This window comes from Helianthus annuus, chromosome 13 (genome assembly GCF_002127325.2).
Source record: "Helianthus annuus cultivar XRQ/B chromosome 13, HanXRQr2.0-SUNRISE, whole genome shotgun sequence".
In the NCBI taxonomy this organism is placed as follows: Eukaryota; Viridiplantae; Streptophyta; class Magnoliopsida; order Asterales; family Asteraceae; genus Helianthus; species Helianthus annuus.
In genome coordinates, this window is record NC_035445.2 from 49417920 (window position 1) to 49430671 (window position 12752).

At 34.7% G+C, this 12752-nt stretch overlaps 1 protein-coding gene across 1 annotated transcript; it reads left to right on the forward strand.

Moving 5' to 3' along the window:
- Window positions 1-4577: 4577 nt before the first annotated feature.
- Window positions 4578-12363, forward strand: LOC110897972 (protein phosphatase inhibitor 2). Its single transcript, XM_022144709.2, has 5 exons — window positions 4578-4719; window positions 6555-6620; window positions 8649-8767; window positions 9127-9303; window positions 11845-12363. Exons 2-5 carry the CDS (start codon window positions 6616-6618, stop codon window positions 12048-12050), a joined length of 507 nt encoding a protein of 168 aa, XP_022000401.1. The 5' UTR covers window positions 4578-4719; window positions 6555-6615; the 3' UTR covers window positions 12051-12363.
- The last annotated feature ends 389 nt before the right edge of the window (window positions 12364-12752 follow it).

The following is a 12752-nucleotide window of genomic DNA, read 5'->3' on the forward strand; positions in this document are numbered from 1 at the left end:
AAGATCATTCTATCCGAGTACAATGTGGAGCATCAACGAATAATTAAAGAGACAAATGTTTTCGATAAAAGGCCAGACAGAGACAATTATATGAAAGATTTGGATAAAAATATCCCATAGAGGTTGAAAGCGTACTTTAGAAGGCCAAAATAAACTTGTTTGATGTTGCTTTGCTATTGGATTATTGTACTTGTTACATTACTTTTACGTTTTGAAATCGCATGTTTGACGTATGAAATCGCATGTTTGACATTGGATTATTTATAATATGCAAAATATGGAAATAAACATGCGAAATTAAATTCCATGCAATAACACAACATGTGAATTATATGAAACATATAAAACTTGCATTTAATAAAACACTAGAACAGAAAAACTACAAAGATACAAAATCAACGTCATTCAAAAGATGAAAGAAACTTCATTTTCACGTCCATCGAGCATCTTAAGATGGTTATTGCATCCACCAACTTTTTCAACTGCTTCTCATCCCTCTCACCCAGATCAACCATGAACATAACAACGATTTCTCGAAGACTATTCACTTGCATATGAGAGAGCAAGTTCACTATTTCTTGTCTCCTCTTCATGTTTTCTGTTACACAAGAAATATTGGTTTCCAACATCTCTTGACATGATCGATCCTCTTGAATTTGTTCCTGAATCCTTTTTCTCAAAGCCTCTTTGATACTTGAATCAGAACATGAGGCAGAAGACGATGTTGGGTGGTACGCCATTTTTAGAATATAAGAAATAAGTGGTTTGAGATTGTGATATAAAGAGAAACTCTATATGAACAGAAAAAAACACTATAAATTATTGATATGAATTATTGAACTGAATTATGGAACACTCTATGCAAAATTACATGTCATGACTTTCATAGCGTGCGAAATGTTGGAGTTAAACATGCGAAATTAACCTTTTGATCACATGTTTTATACATGCAATTTATGGATATAATAAAACATGCGAAACCACACTAGTAAAATGTCTAAAACATCTTAAGACTTTTATAATGTGCGAAATGTTAAACTCAAACATGCGAAATTAACCTTTTGATCCAATGTTTTATACATGCAATTTATGGATATAATAAACATGCGAAACCGTCATTATGAAATTCAACACATGCGATTTGTTAAACTCATCAAATACGAGTTGAAACATTTTAATTCAATCTCATTACAATGTAATAACAGTAAAAACCTTGAAATCAAATATAAATGACGTTCCTCAACCGTAACCCTCTGATGACAACCCAAATAAACATGCCAAATGACAAATTCGACATTTTCAGAATCGACATATGTGATTTGTCTGATACGAATCAATCAAACCCTAATATCGAACTGATACGAATTAAAAATTAGAGAGATGGTTGTGTAACGAACTCGTGATCTGCTTGCTTGTTGATGGAATTCTCTAATTTGCCCTCTGATGATTGAACAGAATGTCTGACATACCTTTATCTAATAAAAATGAATCAGGGACACGTGTATGGCTGTGGGCATCGCGTACGTAATGTATGATTAGGGGATTTGTATTCTACACTTCCCCTCTCTCTCTCTCTCTATATATATATATATATATATATATATATAGCAATGGAGAATGAGATATGTGATATATTTAAAATATAAACAAAAATTAAAGAAAATTGTATATTTTTAATTAAATTATATTGATAGAGATGAAGAAAGGGATGTTAATGCTCTACTGGATTCAAAACTTTTTAGATGTCAATGAGCTATGTATATGATTAGATTTATACTTATGTGATGAAGTTTATAAATACCCAGGCTTACACATATATAGATTTTTCTTCTATACATTACCCTTAGTTTTGTATTGTATTGTCTGCAATTATATATTTCCAACTTATTCGATGTCTCATTTGAGGAGAAACTTTGACCTAGGGGGAGTATCAATCGAGAGGGGGTATACGGTATGTGGATAAGAATTAAGTGCACCCAACCTTTGAATATCACCCCTTTTCTTCTACGAAAAGAGATGAAGAATGTATGCATTATTGACATGCTTTTAAACATATAGCAAATCTATCATGTGTCCCATATTTTTGTTATTATTGAAAAAAGAGAATGTCGGTGCATATATAGTCACACTTTGTAAAATGCACTTTGAAGAAACAAAGTCCAAACACCAAGATTGGATTCAATGTTTCAATAAGGGAAATCTCTGAGTATCACGTAGCGACAACCACGAAACTATCTGCAAAACAGAAAATGCCATTAGCCTCACCACTAGAAAAGGAATTATCATTGTGACTACCCTCAAACGTAAGAATAAGTATTGATTGATCAGGAAAATCAATTTTTGTGTGTGTGTATATATATATATATATATATGGAGAGAAAGAAAGAGAGAGATAGAGAAAGAGATAGAGAGTAGTAGAGAACAAGTTGCTTGTGGCATTTTCTATTTCACCAAAAGAACAAGAATGACCTTACCTCAATTTATACTAGGTACAATTAGATATCACTTTCACCAAAAGAGGCGGTCCCCATCAGTTGTAACTAATCGCTGACATCGCCTCCTCCCTTTGGTGGTTAACATTCCAAGCTATTTGTGACGCTGTTCCACGTCAACATATGTCGATTTACTTGAGTTTAATTAAGGAGACATGATACGCGATCCAATCTTAATCGGATTTGGATCCATAAATATTCAAGTCCCCCAGTCTAGCACTACGCTTAGCTGTTGTGCCATAAGGAGTGCTAGAATTATTATCATTTGACTCTTTATCTCAAGGAAAAAGATGTCGCCAATGTTGTTAAGGTGCATTTGGGGATTTTGTCGTCTTGTGAGCATTGCAGAGGTACACACATAGTTGTTGCCTTTATGGTGCGTTATCATTTTGTGTCACTTTTTTTAGTTGGCGTGTCAGATATGGTGTTGCTTTATTAAGACGCCCTAATGTGACAATGAAAATCTTTTCCATTCTGACCTCATATGTACGAATTGTATTTGACGTGCCCTTTTTCTCTTTGTAGGAATTAGACGGGTCGTCACTGTCATTTTTAGACATCTAAACGTCCTTCAGGGACTAACAGACGACGTGGCAACAATCTGTATTATTGGTAACCGCCCTAAGATTTATGTCATTTCACATTAAATGAAGGTGAAGACAACGACGATAAACAAAGACAAAGGAACATAGACAATGACAAGAGAGACAAGGGTTACAAGATGAGTGTGAGATTTATACATCAATTTTGTTTGGAAAACTATCAATCATCAACCTTGAATAGTAATTAAGTAATTCCATTTGAAGTAAAAGTAAATAAAACTAAAATCAACCAAAATGTATAGTAAAGTAAATGGATAGACCCTGTTGTTTTTCAAAATCTTGGATTTGATCCCTAGGTTTTCAAAGGTATACTAATGGTCCATGTAGTTTGTACTTTGTAACACATTTAGTCCCCAACTTTATCCAAATAAAATTTTGAAAAACTACACAACTATGTGGAGTTTTTTTTTTTCTCGAACTAGTGTTGGTGGAAAAAGTATTTACCATTTTGGTGTTCCTTCAAAACTATTTACCAAAATAGTGTTTTTATTCATTTTATATTTGCCTTTTCTTTTAATCAACAAAAAACACTTTCTAATTTTTTTTATATTAGATCAATCCACTGTTAGCATTTTTATTTGTTTATAAAAGAATAAAAATGGAAAAGAATAAAATTGTTTCTTTCTTTTTCCTTGTTGACTCTTTTTATTTACATATTAATACCGTCTTTTGAAAACTTAAACCTCTACAAAACAATAATTCTTTTTTTTTTTCCAGAGGATATTCCTCATTCAGTGAATGTAATATTATAATTACATTAGGAAGTCAAGAAAACAGTGAAAAGATGTTGTAAAATTATTAAGTCTCATTACTAGAGTAAAACCATTAAGTAATCATCTTTTTTTTTTTTATCATATAACTAAGTTAATATTAAAAAAACAAATTCGTTGTTCATAAATTCATACCATTTTGTTTTTGAAATTGATTTTTCTTGCTATCTTAACCCAAGAAAGCTAGTATAAGTTTCACTACAGTTATAATGTTTGATTAGTTTTTTTTTTGTATGTTTTTTATTTTATTGTTTAAATTTACTGTGAATGATTTTATTAGTTTGTCTTTGACATAGGTTGGTTAAAAAAATTTATAACAAGATGGAAAAGGGTATAATATTGATTTAATATAAAAAAATAATAAGTTCTTTATGTTGATTAAAAAAAAGTAAATACAAAATAAAGAAAACATAAATAATTTGATTGAAAATAAAACATATCGAATTAATTGAAAAAAGGTATAATAAAAAAAATAAAAATACACACAGCGAATTAATTGAATAAAAAAAGAATAAGTCTAATGTTGGTTAAAAGAAAAATACAAATACAAAATAAACGCAATTTGGTAAATGGTTTTGAAAAAACATCAAAATCGTAAATACTTTAACACCAATACTAGTTTGTCTAACTAACTATGTGTGTACTTTACTCTATTATTATTTATTTTATTATTATATTTATTATATATTATTCCAACAAACAATGTCTATCCATCCATCCATGGATATTTTGTGCGGGGTGAGAAATGATAATAGACTGAAACCGGTATAAAAGATGAAAGAAATAGTCCCAAACATCCTTTCGTGAACAATCGGATCTTCTCTTCTTTTCGCCGTCCTCATTTCCGTTTGGGAGGTAAATGCAACTGCTCGCATTTAACCTAATAATAATATCGCTGCCTGCCTTTTCCTTACCTTTTATTATTATATATTCGATTTTCATATGTGTATGTTTTCATCGATTCTTTTTGTTTCTATTACGAAATTCAAACGATGTCGTATTGGCATCAGATACTGATTTGATGATTTGATTAGTAGGTGTTGAATACATGTTTAGATTTTGATTTTGATTTTGATTTCTGTGTGGTATTGTAGGAGATAACTTCATGTTTTCATTGACTCTTATTGTTGAATACATGCTCTGTGTCACCTGCAATAGTTGTTAGAAGAGTTTTTCGCTTTCAGGTTTCGTGGATTAGGTCAAATTATATTGTTTTTTTGTTCCTGTTTATGAGAGTTCCATTGCTGCTATTAGGGCAAACGTTCGGCGAACAGTTGGTGAACTGTTTGGCGGCAAGTTCGTTTGTGTTCGTTCGTTTGTTTATTAAACAAACGAACACGAACAAGAAATTTCGTTTATTTAGTTAAATGAACAAACATGAACGGAAGTCGCTTTCGTTCATTTATGTTCGTGAACATTCAGTAACACGTTCGTTTGTGTTCGATAGTTCATTACTGTTTTTATTTTTATATTTTATTTAAATACTTCAAAATTACGACAAATAAAATATCTAATAAGTGTCGGTGTATTATATATTCTGTTTATGAACGCTTGTTTGTGTTCATTTGTTTCCATTTGTGTTCATGAACATTAGTTTGTGCTCGTTTGTGTTCGTCAACGTTCGTTTTCGTTCGTTGCCTAAAATTAACAAACAAACATGAACACGTTCATTTACTTGACAAACGAACACGGACATAAAATCTCGTTCGGTAAGTGTTCATGGACAGTTCATCAACACATGTATTTCTTAACAATTGAACACGAACAAGGTCTAGTTCGTGTTGGTTCGGTTCGTTTGCAGCCCTAGCTGCTATGATGGATTAGTTTTTAATTCCACATCATTTTAATAGTTTTTTTTTTTCTTTAAAAGATTTATGTTTATGTTTGAGTTTTAAATTAGGGCAAGGGATTAACGTAACGTAAGCCTCATGCTTACATATAGTGGAACTTTATGGTTTTTGCTGATTGGATTTTAACGGCTAGTGAAAGTTTTCAAGAAGTTATGTTTGATATAGCTTTTAGGGTTTTTGTGGCTGTGGCTTAGGATGTATTGTTTATACATTCCATATGAGTATCGAAGTCAAATTTTAGTGAAAGGCTGGAAGAATTTTGTTATTGGTTTATTGTGTGTGCATTTTTCTCTCAAACAGGCTTTAGAAATTAGTCTTCCGATTTTCTATTTAGTATTTCGGAACTAGAAATTGAAGACATCTAGGTACATCGTCTTGGTTTCAAAATGCGCGCATCACATGATGCGGTGGCGAGATCGCATCCGCCATGCGATTCCATGATGTGGTATGAAGTATGAACAAATCTGACCATGGAAAGAACAAATTTAACTAGAGATGATGAGGATATCTTATATTTTAGTGAATCAGTGTTTAAAAGTTAACAAGTAAAAATATTATTTATAAAGAATTTGTTGTTATTTTTTTTATAACGAATGCCTCAACACGTTTTTGAAAACCAAATCGTCATGTGTGCATACTTGCTACTTGCCGTGACGTTTATTTGCTTTTCTTTTATAATTCGTTTCTACGTTATGCACTTATGTATTTCTTTCCATTTTTTCGAATGCGCTAACATGATTACATCACACATAGTAGTTAGCGATTTTCTATATCTATGTTACCATGAATACCCGTGCTCTGTGAGAAAATACTGATTCGTTGTTTTCCCCTTTTTCTCAGCAATCCGGTTGCTTAAACGACGTATATTGATTTTAGATTTTAAAGCTCAAGGACAGGAGAGATGAGGTAAAATTTATTGACATCTGCCTTTGATTTGGTATTCAGATATGTTCGTTGCTATCTTTTTCTGTTTTGTTGTTGTTTCCCCAAAATCTTTTATATATTCTTTTGTCTCGTTAAGATGAGGTGCAATGACTCAATTTTCCCTCACTTTTATAAACATTTTTTCCTCGTGAAAAACGGTGGTTTTTGTCGGCTGCTACCGTGCATGGCCGCTTGTGCAATGTGCATAACATCTATATGTAAAACTGAAAACTTCCTTTAGTGTATAACTTTAATACAATTTGGTTCAAGTTTTGGAATACTTTTTAATGAACAAAAAAAGTAAAAAAAAATATTTATGTAAATTAAATACCCTTTGTGCTTGTTAATGTTTTAACGGTTGATGTTCACTTATTACATTCTAGGAAGATTTAACCAATCAGAATTGATTCTTTTTTCTTCAAAGTGATAAAATTTATTGTATACGAAGACTCTCTAACTTGTATGCTATAGAAAAGCAATCGTTTGCATGGCATGCTACCTGTAAGTATTTAATACCCTGTTGAGGTACTAATACAAACTACACGACAAACTACCTGTAGTCGCTCCATGCATCCATAGTTGTTAAAAGCCATCACCTCTTGCGCCTAGGCCCATTTTCCAAGCGAGGCGAGGCAATTGCGCTTCAAGTCGAGGAAATTGCGCTTTAATTCTCGAGGTGATGGTTCATGTGCACATTCTAGATTTCGGGGAGTTTCTAGCCAAATTCTCTAAATTCCAGCAAGATTTCTGCCAGATTTCTACTTTTATCTAAGGATAACTACTTTTATACACAAATACACTAATATTTTAGAACTTTTGGTACTAAATAGATGATATTAAATGTTGTATAATAGCTTTTGCTTGTTTTATTTGAAGAATAGTATTACTTTTCTAGAAAAAGTATATCGTACAATATGCCTTAACGTACGACGCGTACGCGAGGCAAGTTCGCATCTTATAAAAATCGCGTGCTATAAAAATCACATGTTATAAAAATCGCATGTTACTCAAATACCAAACTCGCATGTTAAAAAATACAGTTCACATGTTTAAATGGAAAATACAATTCCGCATGTTTGTATGGAAACCCATACAATTCACATGTTATTATGAAAAACCCAATTCGCATGTTGATAATGCCTCGCGTACGCGTCGTACGTTAAGGCATTTTTTACGTTAACCGGCCTCTACTTTTCTAATACAGAATATTTTTTTAATTCTTTTTCATTGTGCGCTTTTTTTCCTCGGGCCCTAGCTTTTTTTGCGCTTTGCGCCTAGGCCCCATGCAAGGCCTATGCGCCTTGAGTGCGCCTAGCGCCTTTAATAACTATGCATGCATCAAATATGAAAATTGACTGCATTTTTTTGACTCGAGCATTTCTTTTCCAGTGTCCAACTAAGTGATGTTATAAGGTACAACTCCGTTTAGTATGCTATATGTGTCCTATGTAGTTAATATCATGGTATATCGGTGATATACTGGTTATCGGTAAATATCAGTGCAAAATATCAATCAGAATATCGGTACCGATATTATCGGCGATATTGACGATATTTGACAGATATTCGACCAGTATTTGACCGATATATCACCGATTTTCCTGATATTAGTACCTTTCTTCTTAGTTCTACCGTTCGTCTTTCTTCTTATGGCTGCTATTAGTGTTTTAAGTCTTAATCAGTTCCTACTTGCTACAAGTGTAGTGTTTTGCAAGTTGCAAAAGGTAAATTTGTTAATGGTAGGAGAGTATACTGAGATGTTCGTGTCATTGCTATATATATAAATTCTGCATGATATTAAAATTACTGATATCCCACTGCAATAACCTATATCTCAAATATCGGTCCTTGACCGATATCCGATATTTTATCACATTAACTACTTAGTTTGTGTCATATGCAACTAGTTCTTTTACGATTCAATGTGTTGTTAGTCAGTTGTTACTTCACTGTATTGTTTATGGAAATGAAAATATGGACTTGTGGTTTTACATGATCTTATTATTGAAGCCGTAGGAGAGGTGTGAGATGGGATGAGGCCAACCTTGAGGAAATTGAAGCACATAAACCTGTAAGGCAGAAAATTACAGAACCAAAGACTCCATATCATCCAATGGTTGACTCTGATGGTACATACATACATACATACATATACCTACATATATATATCCCCATCCCCCTGATTTAAGTTAATTTTCAGTTAAACTTTTTATTTTTGGACTTGTTTTAACTTGTAAATTTACATTTCCGTCATTATATTGAGCCATTTATTTATAAATGGGTTGATTCAACTTAAGTTTATCTCTTAATGGGCCAGAGTGCCAGGCTAGCAAAATCATAGTGACTATCTAAGAGGATGTCAACCGAGTCCCGGAAAGTGTATTTTTAACGCATAAATCCTCAAGATTCATCGTGTTAACACATTATATTCTTATTAAGGTAGAAATAACTTTCTAGCCATTATATTACCTAAATTGTTATCTTGTAGGATCGTTATCTCCTGTTCGGAGTTGTAGTCAAGAAGGAGAGAAGAATGCTGTGGATGCTGAAGCAATCCGTTCCAAACTGAGCGAGGTGGCATCTTCAAGTAGCAACAGTAACTCAAACTGCTCTGGCTGGACAACTTCAGATGACGATGAAGCAGATGCTATGGATCAAGATGAAGGTTCTTTCTTGATCCTTCCCTTTTTCATTTGGAATTTCTGTTTTCTTGTCTTTACCGACTCCACATCCTTGATTATCATCATTTCATGATATAGGATTATTGTGCAGCGTTTTGGGATCTTTTTAGTTTAATAAATTTCTATATTGATTTGATAAAAACAATAACGTCTTTTTCTTATAAAATGGGTACACACCTTACTATTGATATTCATAATCTCTGGACTTTAGAGGTGACGATCACCATCCGTTTACTTATTTATTTACTTTAAAAAAAAACACGACTAAATCACACACCCTCTAAACCTACTCCTAAATTTTACATCCATATCCATCATGACTCATGAGACTAGAAGCCTCAACCACTTGGAGAGGAACACCTTTACTACACACCTTGATGCCACTAGGCTAGGGCCCTTTGGTACACATTTTCTTATGAATGGGTCGATTTGGGTAATGTCTTAATATCTTATATCTAACAGCCTATGCAGTCAAATCGGAGATATATCACCGATATATCAGTTGTCGGTCCTCATGTAAAATATCGGTACCAATACTATCGGCGATATTGACCGATGTATCACCGATCATTACTTTTCTTTCTAGTTCTACCATTCATCTTTCTTATTGTTGTTATTAGTCTTAATTGTTCATTGTTAGTGTTAAATGTTAGTGTTAAGGTAGTGTTTGGTATGCAGGAATGAGAGGTGGAATGGAATGAATGATTACGAGGGAATGAAGAATAGAGTGTTTGGTTGGTCAATGGAATGAAATCACCCATTCCAAAAGGCATTCCATTCCCTCAAAATCATTCCTTCCACTCCCCATGTTTTTTTTTTTCATTCCATCCCCTCTTGCACCATTCATCAACAACACCATAACCCACCACCTTCGCCACAACCCACCACCACCCACCACCGACGCCATCTCCGCCACCCGCCACCACCTCACCCCAACAGCCACCGCCGTCGCCGCCACCGCCACCCACTCGCCACCGTTATCACCCACAGATGCGACCAACCGCCAACGCCACTCGGTACCGCCGCCCACCACCATCGTCGACGCCACCACCAACCGCCGTCGCCGCCACTAACCGCCACCTTTGCTGCCACCCACTACCAACGGCCACCTTGCCGCAACCACCACTCATCGTCACCGCCGCGCCGCCACTCGCTGCCACCACCACCACCCATCGCCGCCGCCGACACCCACCACCGCCACCTATAACCACCCACAATCATTACCACCAACCACCACTACCACTCACCGCTGATTTTATTACTCCGTTTTTCTTGCCTACCGGACAATATACAATAATAATTCATTCCGTTCACACATGATAAACAAACAAGACATGGAATGGTAATGATCCATTGCATTCCCTCGTCCATTCCATTACCTCGTCCATTCCATTCCTTCGTTCATTCCATTACCCCATACCAAACAGACCCTAAATGTTAGTATTTTAAGTCTTAATCAGCATAGATGTAGAAATCGCTAGTCGCTAGTCGGTCGGTGGGGTGGGGACTAGTGACTAATCGGTCGGTGGGGTGGGGACTAGTGACTAATCGGGAATTAATTGGGATTAATCGGGATTAATTGTAATTAATCGGAAACTAATTGAGATTAATTGGCATTAATCGGCACCTAGTCGGGATTTTTACATCCATGTTAATCAGTTCATATTTGCTACAATTGTTGGTGTTTTGCAAATTGCAAATGGTTAATTTGTTAATGGTAGGAGAGTAGACTGAATTGTTAGTGTTAAATTGCTATATATATAAATTCTGTATGATATTACAATTATCGATATCCCACCGCGATAACCTATATCTCAAGTATTGGTCCTTGACCGATATCCGATTTTTTTATTGCATTAACTGCTTAGGTAACAGGTCAAATGATTTAACTAAAAAGGGAAGGACCCTAATGGAATAGTATGAACAGGTTGAAAGTCACGCCTAAGTTTACATAATAATTCATAAAAACCATCTAAATAAGTTTTTTTAGAGTTTGTCTCCCACTAAAGTGGTGTGGGTTCAAATCTTTGCACGTGTAAGCTTAGGTGGTATTTCGGAGCAAAAAAATGTAGGTTTATTAGAAAATATTGGACTTCTTTTGGAATAGTACAGGTTTTATGATTTTAGCACAGTATCTAATAACGAAAAATTGATAGAAAGTATGTTTGTGGGTCGGACGGACGACCCATTTTGACTTGCGCATAAAAGTTACTTGTTTGATATGAACCTTTTTGGCCCGTTATTTGACGTTTTGATTTATGGTAAGCTCCTGTATTACAAATACAACATCTAAAAACATGACAAATAGAGCCAGGAGGATTTGTACAATCAGTGCTATTTTTATTTTATTTTTCGGTTATATATTCGGGTGAAGTTGTGCCTGGAGCCGTGTTTGATACGTAGCTTAATTTTGGTTTGCCTACTCTCTGTTCTTTTTTTAAATAATTTTGTAAACAATTAATGTTCTTTAACTTCTTACCAATAACGTCCTCCATAATATCATTGTATTTTAAATTATGGTTTAGATGGGAAGAGCTCAAGCTTCATGGAGCATAGACGCGCACACTATGATGAATACCGCAAAGTAAAAGAGCTCCAAAAGAAGGGATCATTGATTGAAGAATCATCCAATGATGCTGAGGAAACAATTGAGAAGCAAAGTTCATCATCATCCATCGTTGCCGGTGTGGGGGACATTGATATCACCGATTCCGGTTTTCGTAAAGAGTAAAAGCGCTACAATATGTCCCTTTTCGTTAGAGGAAAGTAAAACGCTGAATGGATAGGATATTATGTGACTAATTATAGTACATGCTTGTTGTGGATCGGCAAATAAAAGACCAGTGTTGCAGGTAAAGAGCTAGTCAACAGTACAAACGAGTCACTTAAGGCATTCGTATATTGACGTGTTAGTGTGCTGACATGTTAGCCCACTGGGTGTATTCTTAACATTTGGAGTGTTAACACTGACATGACATGTTAACTGGCATTACACACCACTCTCTTTTTGTGTTAAGGGGCGTTAAAGGGATTATGCGTTAGCATGCATCATTTTAACGTTAAAGGCATGTTACGGTATGCACATATAATGTATATATGTGTGGGCCCTTGGGGGGCAAAAGTGAAAGTGCACTAATTTTAATGTTATTTTACTAATTTCTCGAAAATAATGTTAAAAAGCGAGGAACGGTTAACCATGCATCATGTGGTGGCGTCGATAGCCGAAAGACAAGGGGGTAAATGCACTAATCGGCTTTTGTCCCAATTGTTGAGTGTTATGTGCCTTATGTCCAAGTCTTGATACAAAACTACTATTGAGCCGAGGGTGAGCCGAGGGTCTCACTGGAAACAACCTCTCTATTTCTATGGGATAGAGGTAAGGTTGTCTACATCTTATTCTCCTCAGACCCTACCTTAGCTTTGCTATTGGTAG

Excerpts from the sequence above, each read along its gene's own strand:
- LOC110897972 (XM_022144709.2), top strand. Across the intron at positions 8,768-9,126 it reads TCCAATGGTTGACTCTGATG|GATCGTTATCTCCTGTTCGG; the intron begins GTACATACATAC and ends GTTATCTTGTAG. Across the intron at positions 9,304-11,844 it reads TGCTATGGATCAAGATGAAG|ATGGGAAGAGCTCAAGCTTC; the intron begins GTTCTTTCTTGA and ends ATTATGGTTTAG.